General features: G+C 45.7%; 1 protein-coding gene across 11 annotated transcripts in view; it reads right to left on the bottom strand.

Annotated features, from left to right (window-relative positions):
- The window catches only part of LIMCH1 (LIM and calponin homology domains 1), a 323411-nt gene that overhangs the window by 192515 nt on the left and 111258 nt on the right, over positions 1–19638 (bottom strand). For all 11 annotated transcript variants that reach the window (XM_084799066.1, XM_084799063.1, XM_084799056.1 and 8 more), the window contains exon 2: positions 5664–5734. In XM_084799066.1, the coding sequence (XP_084655192.1) occupies positions 5664–5734 (71 nt within the window). The remainder of the gene's footprint in view (positions 1–5663; positions 5735–19638) is intronic.

Consider the following 19638-nt stretch of genomic DNA (forward strand, 5'->3'; position numbering starts at 1 on the left):
AACTCATCCATGCAGCTCTTCACTTCCTAGAAAAGACGGGAGTCCCAGTGGGGACTCCTGTACTTGAAGAGCGCAGATGCCTCCATCCTTCACTGTCCTGATATTCAGGTGTGTGTGTGTGTGTGTGTGTGTGTGTGTGTGTGTGTGTGTGAGAGAGAGAGAGAGAGAGAGAGAGAGAGAGAGAGAGAGAGACAGAGAGAGACAGAGAGAGAGAAAGACAGAGACACAGAGACACAGAGACACAGACAGACAGACTATTGTGGGAACTGACGCCCTAGGCATGGGTTTCAGTTTCAACAAGTGCTCAGAGCAGACATTACATGCCCAGCCAGTACCCAGTGAGGGAAGGGTAAGGATACACATCGAGAGCATCGTCAAGAAGCAGAGGGTCTATGGTAAGCATCAGATGTAGATACACACAGAGATGAAGTTCTGTGATGCTAACAGGGTAAGGTTAACAACAGTATTTACAAGCCACAGAGAAACCCACTGTCTCCGCCTGCAGAGTCCTAAACAGGCTGCCAGGGGAAGGGCCCACTGGAAACTGGAGCTGCGGGAGGAAATGACATCAGTACAGTGGTCAAGGTCATTGTTTGCAAAATAAGCATTCTGGTCCCCAAGCTCTGCCAGCCAAAGTTCATTATTCACAGATGATCGAGTTTGTAAGGGACTCAATATGTCTTGCCCAGTTTTTGCTCACAAGCTAGACAAGAGAAGCTAGAAAGTAAAATGCAAATTCCTCCGCCCTGCTGCTAGCTGGCAGCCCCTGGGAGAGGGCAGGCGGGAGCGCGGTGACACCGAGGGGCGTTAACCACGTCATAGTCATAATTGGCTTTTAGCCTAGTTCCACTGACAATAATAGGAACAGCTAGTGGTAGAACGCCAAGCAAGCGGCAGAGTATACCAAGCATTTTACCATGCTTTCTCACACGGCATTGGGTATGGCTAACTGTCTTACAGGAAAGCACCCTTGTGTTTAGATGATGCGCAAATGAGAATTTAGGAGCAGAGTTTCCTGAGATCTGACTTTCAAATGGTCAGTGTAAAAAGAGGCATGCATACATGAGCAAACGATGTGAATATAGCAAAATGAGAGTGATCAGGAGCCCTACTTTGCAATATACAGATTCCTAAATATTATTACAGCTTTCTTATACTTTTGAAATTGATCAAAATAAAAAGTTGAAGGAAAAACTTGAAAGAAACTTCTGAGTGATTCTTTGGTTTTTTTTTTAAAAAAAGTTATTTGATTTACCAATACAGCATCTTGCATTGGTCAAACACAATCACCTTACGTTATGAGAACAAGCAATTTACATATGAAATCAGTCCTGTAGTCCTTTTTTGGCTCATCATGTTTCTCTGAAAATACATTTAAACACACATAAACTATTCTGAACAAGGTGGCCAGTACAAAAATAAGCAGAAGGCCATAATTTTCCAGTCTCGTCTCCACGAAATTCCTTAGAAGTCTGTCGTGGTAATGCCATGGTAGAGCAGGATGGCATCAGCTTCCCCTTTTGGAGCTGTTTCGAGGCCGTCTAGACAGCAATAGTCACCACCCCATCTCAGGAGCAGCTTCCTCGGGGACCAAATCACCCGAATATCCTCAAGAAAACAGTGTAGTATCTGGCTTATACTCCTGATAGGGTGACACGTATCACTCACTATCACCTGCACTTCTGTCACACTTTTGATCCTAGATCGCTTATGAAACTCTCAGCAAAAGCTCATTTGAGCATTTACTATCTACTTCATGCCCTTCTGAAAAACAACAGGGGAAGGTGAGCAACTGAGAGAAAACCACAAAAGCAGACATGGACTCTATAGTAGCTATTCCTATATATGCCTGTATATATGTGTGTGTGTGCGTATGACATGTATATGTACACATACATATCATATATACACAAGCACATATATTTCACTCTACAAGGTTACACTGCAAAGCCACATGAGGTCAGGGAGCCCAGAGAGAGGGGATTTTGATGCTACTCATTTCTCGTCTTCTTGACGCTTATCGGTACCCATCTTTTCATTCTCCTGTCTCTTGTCTTTGGCTCTGGTCCACCACTCTCAATCATCTCTATCTGGTTGCTTAAAGAGATTAAAGCCCTGACATCAGGCAGTGACCACAGGCGCCTGTTCTTTCAGCCCTCCCGTCCACACCCCATGGTTCTGTCTTTTTGTCTCAACAACAGGACCATCAGACTCTTGATACTTCTACGCCTGGTCTCCAACCAATCAGAGGACTAAGAATGCTGTCACAGAGCAGCTGAGGCCCACAGTAAAGTTTTTTTTCCCCGACTTTGCCTTTGCTCACTTATGATCTGGATGAAAATGGTCCCCAGTTAGTGGCACTGCTTCGGGGAGGTTTCAGGAGTGTGGCCTTGGTAAAATTAGTCACTAAAGGCAGGCTTTGAGAGTTTAAAGACTCATACCATTTCCAGTATGGGTTCCCAGCTCACTCTCCGTTTTGTGCTCACAGTTCAAGCTGAGAGCGCGCAGCTTCCTACTTCAGCCTCCTCCATTCCTATTGCTTCTTACCCCACTGGGACCATAAACCAAGTCAGCTCTCTCCTCTGTAAACTGCCTTGGTCAGGGTGATTCACCTCAGCAACAGAAAAGCCATGCATGTGAAAGGTACCTTGATATTCTTTGTTCTGTTTCTATGAAAAAAAAAAACTTCATTAAACTGTCCCCACATTGGGACATGGGCTTTGGCTTAACCTAAACTTGCATTCCTGGGCCACGGTCACTCATGTTTGGCTCTAGAATAAACTATTTCTCATCTCCTCTTAGGTGAGAGTTGTGCTTTGACATTGACTTTCCTGTGACTCTGGATGTCCTGAACGTGGACACTTTTCATGTCTTGCTTCTCTGGCTCCCAACTCAGCTTTTCCCCCCCTGAGGCTGTGATGGAGAAATGTGTTTCAGGCGATCCTTGCGTTGAGCCACCAAGCTGTTCTTCCCTGCACCAACTCCCCATCCCTGCCTCACCATGCTCTTCCAGGCTGCCAGCTGGACCCTCACTGGGGAAACCAGGAATCAATCTCTCATCCTCAGCCTCTAAAACACTTATTTCTTCAAACACACCAGTCGTCTGTTTTCCATGGTTGGAAGGTTTAGGCAATTACTCACCTATCTTGGGCTTGTCCCTTTGCCCAGAAACAGTTACCTACATCCTCCTTGTTGGCTATTTCCCTCCATTTCACTGTCAGACTATCACAGTCCCTGCTCTTTATTTATTTAAAGAACCCCCTGCACAGAACTCTGTACTGCTCTGGTCACGTATTTCCTAGCCATGGCCTGACTCTAAGCCTCACCTTATCATCCTGACACTTAGTGCCTCTGTATGCCTCCATCCTCTCATTTGGAAGAGAATTCTACGTGTAAATGGCTCTAAATCCTGGGCTTGTCTTCAGAGGACCCCACTCTGGGCCCACAGGCAGACATGTAAGTACACATACATGACTAGAGCCATTCCTGGAAAAGCAGATGCCAGTAGGATTCGCTAGCATAAATTCTGAATGGACAAAAACTGGTACTAAAAACCCTGACCTAGTTAGGTTTCTACTGCTGTGACAAACACCACAAGCAGAAGCAAATCAAAGGAGGAAAGGGTTCACTTCATCTAACTGTTTCCGGGTCATACTCCATTGCTAAGGGAAGTCAGGACAGGAAATAAAGGTAGGAACCCGAGGCAGGAACTAAAGCAGAAGCCATAGAAAATGGCTGCCTTTGGCTTCTTGCCCATGGCTTGTTCAGCATCCTCTCCTCTTACAGCACCCAGGCCCGCCTGCCCAAGGGAGGTAACACACCCAGAGAACTGGGCGCTTCCACACGCTCTTCGATCAAGAAAATGCCCCTGCCCTCACCCCACCCCACCCCACCCCCCCGGCTTGCCTACATGTCAAATCTGAAGAGGGCATTCTCTCACTTGAGGTTCTCTCTGCTCAAAGGATTCTAGCATTTTCTAAGTTGACAAGGAAAATTTAAAAAAACCTAATGAACAAAGACCCACTTCAACAAAAGTATGCTGTGTCTTGAGCGGCTCTCAGTAAGCTGTTGACCCAAAAGGAGGCTGCAAGGCCAGAGCGCTGCACGTGCGCTCTCCCAGAAGGGCGGCTCGGAACCTGCCTGCCAGTCTCAGCTCAGGGATGTGCTGAGCCGACACAGGTGGGCACGAAGGAGAGATGCTGAGGGAAGGAGGCCTACGAGCAGGGGAACAAGGGAACAGAAACAGCAATGCAGGGGCCCCAGTTTTTCTTTGAACAATGGGCAGCAGACAGTAGAAGAAAATGCTGACATGAACCATGCAGAAAAGGAAAAGTACAGAATAAGTGGCGTCCGTTTGTAAGGCGCCACACAGTCCTTCAAAGAGCCTTGCCCACAGTGTAAGTCCTCCAAGCACCTGTGCAGTGGGCGTGGTGAACAGGTACCACCGTTTAGAGAAACTGAGGCTGGAAGAGGGAAAAGGATCCAAAAAAAGGAAAGGAGCGATATGAACATCTCATTCTTAGGCTCTAAAAAAAAGTCACTGTAACATCCAACCTCATCAAATAATATTCTGAAAGCTGACAAAGTAAGCCCACTGACTGTGAGTCCATTCACCGAATGCTTCAGAAGAGGCTGAAGCTGCCATGCTGGGGGCGGGGATGGGAACAGTGCAGCCACCAGGGCGCTGAGACTCAGCAGCTAAGAACACAGGGAGCTTCCTCTGTTGTAGCTTGCTGGGGTGTGACACTGGCTAGCGCATGCCCGGGTCTCACATCTAGGGGCCGCCCGCTTGGCTTTATGTCTGTCCCCTTTCATGAAAATAAAAACAGTGTCAAAGTTATACAGTCAATCAAATAAATCCAAAGCTTGAAGTCTTGCTTTAAACTTTATGCCTACAGGCAGCTCTTAATATTAATGATCTGGATTATTCGGTGTCTACAGCCACTTTCTAGAAATCTCCTAGTTCTACTGCCATGGAACTAACTGCTCCATGGCAGAGCATTGCTCCAAAACACAGAAGAAGACACTGCCATCACTATCCATTCTGGAACTCTATCGACAATACAAGCTAAATGCACCCAACTCCCACACAGAGCAGAGCTCATGAGGAGCACAGCCTGCTTCAAAGATGCCCTGAATTTATACAAACGCTGTGCTCACTGGTTGCAAGACTCTTTGGGTCAGGATTTCCAAGGACATAAATCTCCTTACTTGTAGCACAGTTAGGCCCACATCCTTGCAACTCCTGGGACACAAGTTCCCATGTGGGTGTAATTACTGGGAGCGGAGTCCTGCCAATGGGTTCTATTTCATCTAATTTGCAATTACTACGGTCCCCACCTAATGGGTACTCACTCTCTACCTGTGTTCCATACCTATCCCAGTGGCTTCTTGTAAGCTGCAGATTCAAACTGTGGCTCAATCAAAAATAAAATACTGGATGCCAGGTTTAGGAGACAGAGGCAAGCAGATCTCTAGGAGTACCAGGGCATCTTGGTGTAAACCATGAGTGCTCAGCTAGCCATGGTGAGACCTTATCCCCAAAAAGTAAATGATAAAATAAGAAAAGAAAAAAGATACCCCACTGGGAGGTTTATAGGCAAACTGAGTAATATTAAAAACATTCCCAGGATAAAACTTAAGAGAATGCAAGCATTACTTACTCGCAAAGAAGGATTCCATTTTCTAGTCCTGTCCGGAAGTCTTTGTCTCCAAAACTTCGACCAGTGACTTGCTGAAAAAAGAAAAAGAGGAAAAGAGAACATAAGTTTTTCCTTTATTACCAGGAAGTTCATTTTTTTTGGAAGTTCGGTATTTTTAAAAACTTCAAGAAGCCTGAAAAACCCACGACATTCCAACAATGGGGAAATTTATTAACCTTGAGTTCCCTTCCCGTGTAGTTTTGCATGGATCTGGTGAAATAAATTTAGACCTTGAAGTGTCTGTTCTTCCTGACAATACTCCATTACTTTTGGGTCCCACCACAGTAAGCCAAGGTCACAGTGTGTCTCTTCCATGGGGGATGCACACTCTCAACGTAAAAAATAAACAGCAACAACAAATACTTAGTACTACTGTCCCAAGGATGAAGACCCTATATACTAAAGTGCTGTGGTCCAGGGAAGAGGTTCTGAGGGCTCTAACCTCAGGAGACAAGCACTGTGACTGGAGACTACAGCCAACGCACACAACTGACAGAACAGGACTGAGGGGTGTCCATGGTGTCTCCGGCTGTCGGCAACTAGTGGCTGGGACGTGAGGCGCTCACAGTGTTTCATTAGCTCATTCTCTATATGCAGGCACCTGACTTTAAATGTGCAGACAGGCAGACGTGTCTGTAAATGTGCCCTAAGGAAATCTCCAATGCATGGGGGGGGGGGGGGAGAGAAGTCGTGTCTAATAAGCCACATGAAAAAAGAAAATGGAGCCATGAAAATACTCCAGCAATGAAAAGGAGGCGGGGAGGGAAGAGGAGGGAAGGGGAGGGAGAGGAAGGAAGGGAAAGGGGCAGAGACCAGACAGACACACAGAAAGGCTGAAGGCAGAACTAACCATGTCAACAAGCGCATGAGGTGTGGGCGGCCCCAGAGCCCCCACTTAACACACGGAGACTGAGACTGACTCAGAAGACACGTCAACCTTGAGCTTCCTACAACTGTGCTGGATAAATTGGAAATGCGTACTACTGCGGGTCACGAGAAAGCTGGGCCAGTCGTACTAGTATCAGAAAGAAATCTCAGAGCAGAGTATCATTGCACGAATTGAAAAGGCTCCTCCTCAACACAGGGTCAGTTAGTTCACCGACAAGACCGCACAATCTTGAACATTGATGTATTTCACCATATTAAAAACAAAGTCATTCAAAATACACAAAACAAAGCAGACAGGATTACAGAGAGACGGAGAGACAGACTCTAAGTAGAGTCAGCAGTTGAAATATTTCTCTTTAAAATACATAAAGTGAAAGTTAATGATGATACAGAACACATGAAAAACACTATGGCGCCCACTGGCTAAGTGATATTTCCAGACCATTCCACCCTCCAACATTTACCAAGCTAGAGCAAATCCTACGTCATAAAACAAGTCTTAATACACTTAAATATATCTATCTGAATTCAGTTCTAAATGAACAGTAAAGTATCTGTGGACTATCCCCAAATGTTTTTCAACTAAGTAAACCAAATTATAACACATTCATAGATAAAATAGTAGCATAAAGCAAAAATGTACAGAAAGAGTGAAACAGGATTTAAGGGGCACAGACGGCCAAGAGAGAAAGATGGCACAAATTACCACATCCAAGAGTGGCAAACGGCACCACTGTAGACTACAAAAATATTAAAAGCACAACAAGAGATGATTATAAATAAGTTTGTACCAACAAATTAAGCAAGCACAGTTCATACAGCAGAGAAACAAACAACTGTCCCATAAAAAAAAAATAGCAGGGCTCAAAGGCTCACTGCTAAACTGTACCCAGTAGCTACAGAACGCAACCACCTCATCCAATACAAGCTCCTCCAGACATTTAAAAGAGTATATCTCTATGATGTGCTTACAATGGCTCACGTTTTGCATTCTGGCTTCTAACTGTTCCCTCATGACAACGAGAGTCACCACTGTTAAGGTGAACTGTCATTACCAAAAGTCCATTCGCAGGGAGCTGAGTGTCACGGCTCAGACCCCCAGGCATCTGAGGGTGGTTAGCAACCTTCCCAACAAGGCACTGGCGCTGTCATCACTCTATGACCACCTTCCAAAGACACAAGGGCAAGATGGGAGGCTTAGCAGGGCTCTTAAGAGAATCTGACGTAGCTGGGTGTGGTGGCACACACTTTTAATCCTAGCACCGAGGAGGGAGAGGCCAGTGGACCTCAAGGCCAGCCTGGTTTTATATAATGAGTTCCAAGTTAACCAGGGCTATCGTAATGAGACCTTGTATATTAACATATTGTGTTGGTACATGTGTGTAACTCAAGTTGCATCAAACCACTATGCCTCTCATTGCTTCCAGCAATGACTTTGAACCTCACTCATCACCGTAGAAGCCAAGCTCCCACTGTTCACAAATGGTGTCCAACACACACACTCTCACAAACACATGCACACACTCACACTCACACACACTCATGCACACACATGCACACACTTACGCATGCACACTCACACTCGTGCATACTCACACTTATGCACACACACATGCATGCACACACTCAATGCACACACACTCATATACACACACACTCAACTCATACTCATACACAAACACACACTCACACATGGAGCAGGGGTTGCAGATGAAAACACACCAGAAGGCTAGAATGCAACTATTGACCAGCACTATCAGGGTGCGCCCAACACATCTTTTCACTCAAGGGAATCCGAGGAAGCCCCATGACAGCAGTAAATTCATCAGCTACGCCCTGGCTGTCCTTCAGGGAACTCCTGTGTCGGAGGATCCCGCTTGTTGATGGGGTCCATCCACTTCCATAGCTAATCTGAATATTTGTTGCAGGCCCATGCAGAGTCAAAGCCACTTACTGGCTAATTTAGCAACACCTGGCTTTCCAAAAAGGAAAGCTTTCCTCTGCCTCCATAATTAAACAGAAGCAGAAGGCGAGGACATCACGGCATGTCGTCACACTGTTAAGCACAATTGATTATTGAGGAAGCTCATCTGTATCTGATTTCCTTTCCACAGAGCTCAGAGGTAATTGTGAATTTATCTACATCCACGGCTCTGCTCTGAACCATTCGAATTCTGAAATATGGAGAAGCCAGACTCCAAAAGAAAAACCACACAGCTCCATGGCAACATTTTTACGATGTGTTTATAATGTAACACGCCGTGTACCACAGCCCTACAGCCTGTTAATTGTTTTGTTACCATTATTATTATGAAATTGCAACGAACAGCCAAAGGCTGCCAAGAATTGGTCTTCCAGCCTGATCATTACCACATATGCAAATAGTATTTCAGAAATATTTTCATGAATCCTTTATGGACTTTTGAAAGGAAACCACAAACAAACTACAGGTCTAAAAAGCATTTTAAAAAAATATTTGCAATTTTAGCACAATGATATAAAGAGAAGATTTTTATAAGTTATTTTAGTTTGAGATTTTAAAAAATATGTTTATTTACTTTATGTATATGAATGGTTTGGCTGCAGTTATGTACATGAACCATGTGAGTGCCCGGTGCCTACAGAGGTTGGCAGAAGGTGTCAGGCCCCCTAGAGGCCCCCTAGAGCTGGGGTTACCAATGTTACTCCACCATGTAAGCCACTGTGTGGTGTTGCAGATCCATCCCAGGTCCTCTGCAAGAGCAACAAGTGCCTTTAAGCACTGAGACACCTCTGCTGCCCCTAATTATTGATTGATTGGTTGGTTGACTGACTGATTTAAAGACATGCTTTTTTTCCCATATAGCTTTGGCTAGACAGGAACTCACTATATAGCCCTATGCTGGCCTCAAACGTTCAAAGGCTGGCTTGCTCCTGCCTCCCAAACTCTGGGATCACAGGAGTGAGTCATTACTCCTAACCTGATAAAGAAGAGATACTGCTTGTTAACAAAATAATGCTCCCTGACTCAGGCAATGTCAACACACACAAGACAGAGTGCGTTTTCACTTCACTTTTAGGAGACAGAAGGCCTTCCTTAGGTGTGCAATAACAGGTCCTTTCAGAAGGCTGCGGTTTCTCCTACACCGTATTAATGGTAAGAGCCACACTCCTTCAATCATGAAGGGGCTGAAATGCAGTTCACTATACACCCATCTCTCCTGGCTCTGACTTAACTAACTTCTGCACATTTCATGCAGAAACTGTAAAATAAAACAGAATAAAATTGTTCTCACTTTTTGCTTTTTTTTTTCCTCCTCCTCCTCAGAAATAAACCCCTCGTGAGATTGTTAGAAAGTCAAACCAAAAATTTACGGGTGTACACTTTGTAAACAAAGATCAATCATGTTCACGTAAGGAAGACTTGGCAGCCAACCCCTAAGCCCGCCATTTCAGCCCCTCTACACTTCAACAGGTCATGGCCGCCTTTCTCCTCGGTCCTTTCCCATCATCCCTAAAGACTCCATCAGTGGTCAGGGTCTTCTCCCTTCCCTCCCACGTCTCAGCCTGAAGTCTCTGTCCACAGCATCCTTCATTTCCCTGCTGTTACACGCTCAACTCTCTCTTTTCCTAAAAACCCGAATGCAGCGCCCTCCGTCAACCATCACCTTGCTCTCCTCTCCCCTCGTCCAGATTGTATGTGGCACTCTGTCTCTAAGCTCAGCCATTTGCAAGCTGGCTTCATTTAACTTAATGAAGATTCTCTAAAGGGATCAAGAGTCAGAAGTGAGGCAACTTAAACTCAACCATTTTAGGTGAGTTCATGACCTTGTACCAACCCCCACCTGTTTCCCTCTGATGAGGGGTTCGGCACCTATGCTAATGGTTTGCAAGAAGAGGAACTAAAAAGCACGCTGAACCCTTGGCACTACACCTGACCAAAGTAAGAATCCAACGCACCTCACCACCCTGTGGGCCTCAGGTACTACAACCACAGCGAGCAGCTCCATCTCCTCCTATGACCTGAATGTCTCAGCATCATGAGCCCACATGTCCACCTTTCCAAGATCCGTTGCCTTTCCTAGGCTTCCCCACCACGTCCCGCTCCCAGTTTTCTTTCTGCCTCATTAAACAAATGCGCCTTTCCACTGCATTAAGGCTTTCTACCTTGTTAGCTCAAAAGTATAAAGCGGCCTTTCCCTTCTGCCGTCAGTGCCCCTTTCTTCCTTCTGTATGCCCCCCCTCACTTCCCTGGGTAATTCCATCTAGTTCTGTGGCTTTTATGTCATATGTATGAGGAGAATACATGCATTTTTATACATGGTTCTGGGCCCTTCAAGTCCCAAATCAAATATCTGATTTCTCGTTAAGCATTTCCTTTTGTGTAGATAGACAGACAGATAAATAGATACATACATACACAGAGATAGATATGGACCACAATTAATGAAACTGTTATAAAATTCTGATGTTTGTCCTCCAATCCAACTTGAACCATCTCTGGTCTTCACAACAATGTGCGACGGCATCACCTCCTTTTATAACACAGAGATGAGTTCAAACCAGCAGGAAGAGCAAAGCTGTCTTTCCAAAACAGATTCCAGACCTATCTTTTCTGTCTTTACACAGTAACAACGGGGCAAGCTGTCATAGTTTGCAAGCAATACAACCGCAGTGCCTACCCATGGGGCCCTCCTTCAAGCCATCACCCACATAGCATCCTGAGATCTTTCTGAAGTCCCACCCATACCCCCACTTTGCACCAGATTAAACCCTATTACAGAAAACACCTTTTTACATGACAGGTGGGAAAAATAATGCCCTACAAATTAAGTGACTCATCCAAGGTTATGTCACTAGCAAAAGTGACACAGACAAGTTCCCCTTTCACCAAGGCCCCAGCACCCTGAGTTCTCAGCTGGCAGCACGGATGCCTCCCTGGCCAGTTTGATTGCTATACTTTTTTCAATGATAATAGCTCCTGGTATCGATTCAGTTTGGCTTGGCAGAGAAACAGCACAGAAGCCCAGGCCTGAAGTTATTTAATCAGCATCACCAGACCATGATACCAGCTCCCGGTGCTTAATACAGAGGACAATAAAATCGCAATCTGCAAGATCCATCTATATTTTCATCATGTCATCGGAAAACCAGAAGGTGCCGTTTATAGCCACAGATTGAAAGAGCCTACAAAAAAGGATCTAATTAGGAGTACAGCAGATGCTTAAAAGTACCCTGGGAGCATCCAGTCTTCTGCACTAACCATTGTATGATCTGGGCACAGAAAATGGGTCAATGCAGACACGTGCGCGTGGGTTCGGCTGACTGTGTTTGCACATTCTCCAAGCTGTTCGCCCCACAGAGAGGGTGACAGAAGCCGCCAAGAAAAGACAGACAACAACACACAATGAGCCCCACCAAAGCTGAAAGCCTTAGTGACAGACTGAAGAGAAAGAAGAGTCCAGAGAGAAACGGGCCAGGAGAGTGCCGTGAGCTAAGTATGTTGTCTCGCGTGAGTCTGTGGAGGCATGGTTATTTTTACCTGGGTATCATGTTGCCTCTTTGATAAACATCACAGTTCTGGGATAAATTTGGTGAAGCTGTCGCTGTCACTTAGTTCTCAGCACAGTGAAGCAGGAAGCCACTGGGTTAGGCAGATCAGAATCCGGCTTCCAGGTCTGAGGCTCGGGAGCTGGGAGCAGGAGGCTTCATTCCCCAGGCCTGGAAGGGGCTTATGGGAGCCTATTTTACTCAGTTGTGGGAGACTGTCTGGTGGGGCAGTTCATGTCTATGGATTGGGTAAAATGCGAGTCCTCTCGTGGTTGTCTCCCAAGCTTTGTATTTAAAAGGAAGCTAACACATGACTATTCCAGTGCCTACAGTCAGGGGTTTCCGGTGCCTAAGGTCAGGGGCTTCCGTCTCTACTCAGAAATGCCAACTCTGCCAGGGAAAGACAGGTCAGGGTTTGCGGGTGCTGGGCACAAAATCAGGCAGGGAAGCCGAGGAGATTCCTCACACACAGTGACAGGACTAAAAGAGACCATAAGGAGAAAGTCGTGCAAATCCTGAAGATAAAAATGAAACATTTTATAAGAAAAGTCCTTGTCATCAAGGAAAAGGCAAAGGTTGTTATTCCTAAGTAAGGGGCCTACACGCATCATGACAAAAATGTAATGTGTACTTCTTTGCAAAATAATGACTGAAAAGGACCCTGTGGGTGACATCTGGCGCACAACTGGGGTATCCTGCACATAGACTAGTCATCTACGGATATGAGTGACTACCGTTCACTCCTGAGGTGATAAAGGTTGCCAGGCAGGATGCTCTCCTGTAAGCATGTGTTCAAATGTTTAGAGGAAAAACGTAGCCGATCCCATGTACTCTCTTTGAAACTGTTAAAAAAAAAAAAAAGATACTAAGAGTATATATGTATGGGTATGAACCAAATATAGACAACGGCCGGGATCTGGTAGGGATACGTGGGTTTCTTGGGGCCTCCTCACACAGTCCTTTCCTACTTCCCTCCCCATTCTTCTCTCTTTTCCTTCCCTTCCTCTTTACCTCCTTCCCTTCTGAGCTCTTTCTTTTCCTTCCCCCTCCCTCCCCTACTTCTCCTCCCCCTCCCTTTCTTCCTCCTCCCTCTCTCCCTTCCATGTGCTTTAAAATGTTGATGCTGGATGATGAGGCCTGGTGGCACTCAGAGGGAGGATAGCAGGTTACCAAGAAGAGACTTGATACCCTATGAGCATATACAGGGGGAGGAGGTCCCCCTCAGTCACAGACATAGGGGAGGGGAATAAGGGGAAAATGGGAGGGAGGGAGGAATGGGAGGATACAAGGGATGGGATAACAATTGAGATGTAATATGAATAATTAATAAAAATATATTTAAAATAAAATAAAATAATAAAAAATTAAAAACTGAAATAAAATAAAATGTTGATGTTAAAATGCTCTCTGGATCCTAGGGCTGAGAAGTACTTTAGCAGCCCAGAGCATTCATTTAACAGCCTATCTGGGGCCCTCTCGCTTCTTGTTCCTCTCTAGGAGTGCTTTCCATATTTAAGGACAGCCATTTACCAGCTCATTGTCAGTCCCCACAGTTGCCGTCAACTCACAGCACAGCGCTGACCCTGCCAGCCATGGACATGACGCTAGCAGTGACGATGGAGAGGACAAAGGGGTCAGCCCCTCGACTTCCTCATGTTGGGCAAAGAACGAGAAATGGAGGCTCTGCCAGGTACACACAGTCCTGTAGCCACTGTAGAGATGCCTGAAGGAGTGATCGGTTTCACTATTTGATATTCTAATAATGGACTGATTCTTAGCTCAGGGTCCAAAGTAACCACAAAACTGTCGGGCAGCCGAGGGGGAAAAAAACCGGCATCAAAGCCAACGTACAAAAGTGCTAGAATTCACCCAAACAAGTTATTAGATTACCAAATGAAAATAAAACATGCTGAAATACTCAGAATAAAAGCAGAGTAATGTAAGCAGTCCTTTCCCATTTCAGCACTGACTTGAGTTGCATAATGCTTAGGCAGTGCCAGAATTGGCCAGCCAGAAACGGTTGGGGCTAGGGGAGACAGCACAGTAGGTAAGCATAGCAAGCTTCGATCCTCAGCACTCATGTGTAAAGCCAGGCATAGGGGCACAGGTCCATAATCTCAGTGCTGAAGGGACAAGACAGGTGGCTTCGTGGAGCTCACCAGGCAGCCAGTGAGCCTCAGGTCCCAGTGAGAGACGCTGTCTCAAAAAACCAAGGTGGACAGGCTCCTGGGGAATAACACTCAAAGTTCTCCTCTGGCCTCTACACACAGGAACATGTACACACACACACACAGACACACACACACACACACACACACACACACACACACACACGAGATTGGATTTGAGAAAAGAGGGAAGGATCACAGAAGATACTTTTTAGGGTACAAAGATTCTATTTCTTGATTTCGAGTGGTCTTTACAAGGCTGTTCACATTGGACCCATTAACCAGGCTGTGTATTTGTTTTATGTGATTTTTCTACACTGTGTATTCATTTATTTTGTGTGATAATAATGAAATTCAGGAGGTATAACGCTTTGTAAAGAAAGAGGTTTATTTTGGCTCCTGGCTCTAAGGGGCTAAATCTGCTGTTGGCCTTCCTATTGGCAGAGCCCTGAGGCAACTCAGGGTGACAAGCCATATTTGACCAAAGCATTAACTGCCGTCAGTGGCTGAGATCCATCTGTGTCTACCCCATAATGTATTTTTAAATGAGCATCTTAATATTGGGCTGAGAAGCTATTGCACTACTTTGTAAAATATACAAATCACATTGTTTTTTTGGAGAGCCTATCTTGTGCTCCAGGTGGGCACTTAGGTTGCTGTGACCAGAGCCCTTTAGTCTAATAGTCGATTACCTTTTTCTTTTGCTTGAGTCATACAACTATCTACTAAGACCTAGTCAGCACTGAGTAAGGGAGGCCCAAAGTCAAGGGAATGGGGCTTTCCCCATAGTTCCCTTTCTCTAAGACGTTCCTGAGCCCACTGCCACCCTCGCCTCTTGCCTTGACATGGCAGCAATGGCAACAGTGTCTTCTACTAGGTGACTTCACCAGCCCCAGAGCACCATGTGCTGCGGTCACAACTACACTGGCTACTTCTACAGAAGAGACAATGGACAAGGGTGGCGAGGGGAGGACGTAAGTACGCTAGTTAGCTTCAGTCACCTTTGCCTAACGATGCACACTCTTCTGAAAGGTCTGCTTCCCTGATGCTTGTCAGACCACTGTGTGGACCCGTGAGGGCTGTACACAGAGAGCTCTTTCGCTGAGTACTCAATGGGCCATCCAGAGCCCCAGTGCAAGTGTCATCTTGCTGCTGAACGCTGGACCATCAAACAATCTGTCTCATTTCCTAGGGCTGGCGGGCGACAGAGGGAAGTAGGCAGGGTGGTTTGGCTCCTAGCTATGAGGTTATGTGGTGCGTTATAAATGAAAACCTGACTTTCTATTGCCCACATCAGCTTCCCCAACCCCCCCCCCCGCCATATTGCCTTTTCCTCAAAGTGGGGAGTAAGAAAACAAATCCCTAAATTCAGAAAAATAATAAAATATGTGAGCATTTATCATTAATTTCCTCAATGCCATAGGGAAGAAATAATAAAAAGCTTTGTAATCTTGCTAGATTTTTATCTCTGCCTTTTCAAAATCATAACAGATTTCCAATAATCCATCTTGAATAATCCTATATACAGCTTGATCCCCTGTGTAATGAAAAATAAATAACCATTAATAGACGTTACAGAGGACGAAAAGAAAGGAAAGCAAGATGCTTCATTGAAGGGTAGTAGCATTTACAAAACACGGTAGCTCTTGTCTTTTACCGGTTCTGTTGTTACTGTTGTTTTTCAATACTTGATTTCTTTGTATAGCTCTGGCTGTCCTGAAACTCATTCTACAGACCAGGCTGGCCTTGAACTCAGAGATCTTCCTGCCTCTGTCTCCTGAGTGCTGGGATTAAAGGTGTGTGCCACCACCCAGCACTTCACTGGTTCTTTAAACTTACAAATGATGTCTTGGGGTAAGATATCTGTTTTCTTGGCTGCTTTGTGATGAAGGTATCAGGTGGTGATCCAAACCCACTGAGCCACCACCCCTCACTGGGCCTCCCTGAGCCAGCAGTAAGGAGCCTGCCATCCCAATGAAACAGCAGCCATTTTGGCTTCCACAAAGTAGAGTAAATATAGATCCATCACTGACTTTGGCTCCCCTACCTTCACGTCCAAATAACGCCCACGCCAAGGAGGAAGGAAACTCGTCTCAAGTCACAAAGGACTGTTTGACCACGGTGTAGCATTATGCCACAGCAGTGAAATTAAAGAAGACACACAGACTAATCGGTGAGGTCTACGATTAACTGACAAATAAATACTAAGACAGTTCTCAACGTGGAGGTCATGACCCCTCTGGCAAACATCTGTCTCCACAAATACTTGCATTAGGATTCATCACAGTAGCAAAGTTACAGCTATGAAGTGGCAATGAAAATAACTTTATGGTTGGGGGATCAAGACGACATGAGGAATTTTATTACAGGGTTGCAGCATCGGGAAGGTTGAGAACCGCTGTACTCAGACCTTGTATTCGCACACCACTATACATTTCACTAGAGGGTAAAATTTTGTTAAAGAATTAAAGGGTAGGGCCTGCGAGATGGCTCAGAGGTTAAGAACACTGGCTGCTCTTCCAAAGGCCTTGAGTTCAATTCCCAGCAACCACGCGGTGGCTCACAGCCATCTATAATGTGATCTGGTGCCCTCTTCTGGATGGCAGGTGTACATGCAGGCAGAACACTATATACACAATAAATAAATAAATAAATAAATAAATAAATAAATCTCTTTTTTAAAAAAAAGAAAGGGTAAAAGGTCTAAAAGGACATTTAGCTAAAGGGGCCTAAGGGGCACTTGACTCTATAAAGCTGAGCATCCATCATCTGAAATGCCTCAAAGGTATGTATAGGTGTGCATGAGACAGAAATAATTTCATGTTTAGATTTGGGTTTCACACCCAAGATATTCTACTGTGTATATATGCAGATATTCCAAATTTGGAAAAAAGGAAAGGAAAGGAAAAGAAAACAAAGGAAAGGAAAGGAAAGGAAAAGAAAAGAAAAGAAAGGAAGAAGTTGGAAGCACTTCTGGTCCCAAGCATTTCAGGCAAGGCTGCACAACTTAAATCCTATGAGTCTGAGAGTCAGCCCAGGACCCGCGGTGTCCCGCTAAACACCTAGCAGCTTTCCTGGCGCAAAGCAGCGGCCAGCTCCCATGGCACAGACAACATGCCCACCATGGCTGGACTTAACTTCAGCATGGTGTCACTGAGGACAAAGCAGGAAAAAAAATGGGCACAGTCCTTTTCCAGCTCCATGAGCTGACCCCAGAGCCATCCAGTGACCTCACCATCTGTGTTCTTCATGCCGTGGGACAAGGAGCTAGCTTGTAAGTAACGTTCTGTCCGATAATTTCTGAAGAACTGCCATGGCACTGGGGAAATCTACCCAGATAATGACTGAAAAAGTATGTAACCACATAAACGTCTAGATATTTCTGAGTTTAAAAACACATTTCTTCTATCTGAAATTGACAAAGCAAAGCTAATAATCATCCCCAATCTATTCTTGGGTAAACTAATACGGATTTGAACTCAATAATTTGCAGGTTGTTAAAAACAAACAAACATTTTGAGAAAGGGAGAAACGCATCCTACCTCCGAGCTGAGGTGTATACTATCCAACCTTCTTGGCTGCTAGGTAGGCAGAGCGAGAACTAGTAAGGCTGGGCCTGTGCTGCTGGGTAGCACACTGGGGAAGGGGCCGGTTCTCTCTTTGGTAAGCGGTGGCTGCCGCCTGTCTCTGGATAGGCTATGGTACGCAATGACAGCCTAAAGCAACATAGACAAACAGACCCAATGCCCGAATGGATGCAGGGCTCACAGCACACATGTAACTTCTGGCCTCCTCCCACTGCAGGCACCAACAGGCCCTCAGTGAGCCACACTCGCTGGCACCACAGCGCTGCCCTCACGCAGCACGAGGGGGCTGGCATGGAAGTGCAAAGGTGCTTCTGTTTTTCCCATGGCCTCTTCAGAGAGGTTAAATTATCACTTCAGGACGACCGGCCTGCATACCGATTCTCCACCTGCCTAAGAGCAAAACTGCTCACAGTGGCATTTCCCGGCGTGTGTTTTACAGGAGTTCAGGCTCCACAGGGCTGAGAGAGACTTGATGGGGGGCAGGGGGAGGATCCATAGCCAAATAAGTTTGGGGAATGCTCTGTTTCATTTTTCAGCTCAGTGCTGACAGCATGTTCATGACAGCATGTTCCCTGACCAACGCAGGGAGAAGCAGAGCTTCCCAGTCTAAGGAACCGAGCCCCCTCTGCAAGGCCGGTCTCTGGGATGGCTAGGAGCAGTGCTCCGCAGATCTGCTCGGGGATTCCTGGCTTTCTGCACCGTGGATGAACTCATAGCATGATGGGTAAAGAGGGCCCCCCATAAGTGCTGTGGGATGCCTGTTGTCTTGGGCACACAGGCTATCTGTGTTAAATGAGAACACACCATCGCTCAGGTTCGAATGCCCCCTCCAGAGACCATGGCTGATATCGGATTGCTAGAGACTATTCCGGGGTGAGATCTCTAAGAAGAAATCAGGTCCAGCAGTCTCTTCCATCACAGATGTGTTGTTACCTAAGAGTGGGCTTGTTGGCAGCTCTGCCCTCTCTGTCATCGGCTCCCTCTATCTCTGCCTGCTCAATTGCCCCAATGTAGTGTAGTGACATAGCAAGCAGGCCCCACCAGATGCCAGGTCCACTTGGACCTCCCAGTCTCCAGAACCATAAGAAACACTATTCTTTTTCTTTTTTAAATAAAGATTTATTTATGTCTATGTGCTCTGTCTTCATGCTCGCCAGAAGAGGGCACCAGATCGCATCACAGATGGTTGTGAGCCACCACGTGGTTGCTGGGAATTGAACTCGGGTCCTCTGAAGAGTAGACAGTGCACTTAACCTCTGAGCCATCTTTCCAGCCCCCACAATTCTATTCTTTATCATTTCCCCAGTCCATGGTATTTCCCAGTCTAGGCATTTCTGTCATTAAAGCAGAAAACAGGCTAAGATGGCTACCAACATTTGAAAGTCAAAGAACTGACACTGAAAACAAAGGTTTTTAAAAAGTAGACTCATCAAAATGTCCACAGTTTGCTTGCTGTGAGCAAACTCTCTCAGGACATAACGGACTTTTGAAAGCCACACTGTGGGCAGGTGTGAAAGCTGAGAGAGTTAAGGCACTTGCCGCCAAACCTCGTGACCCGAGCTCAACCCCTGATACCCACATGGTGAAAAAGAAAGGACTGTCTTCCCACAATCCGACCTCTGACCTCTTCACCAGCTGTGGCACACAAATACTCACCAGGGTACACCCACAATAAGTAAGCAAACTTAAAACACACCCACCCCATGAAAGATATCCAATTTATAGCAAAGCCAAAGAAAGGAACCAACAAGATGCTCAAAGGAG

The sequence above is a fragment of the Acomys minous genome (assembly GCF_964271855.1).
Source record: "Acomys minous genome assembly, chromosome: 10".
In the NCBI taxonomy this organism is placed as follows: Eukaryota; Metazoa; Chordata; class Mammalia; order Rodentia; family Muridae; genus Acomys; species Acomys minous.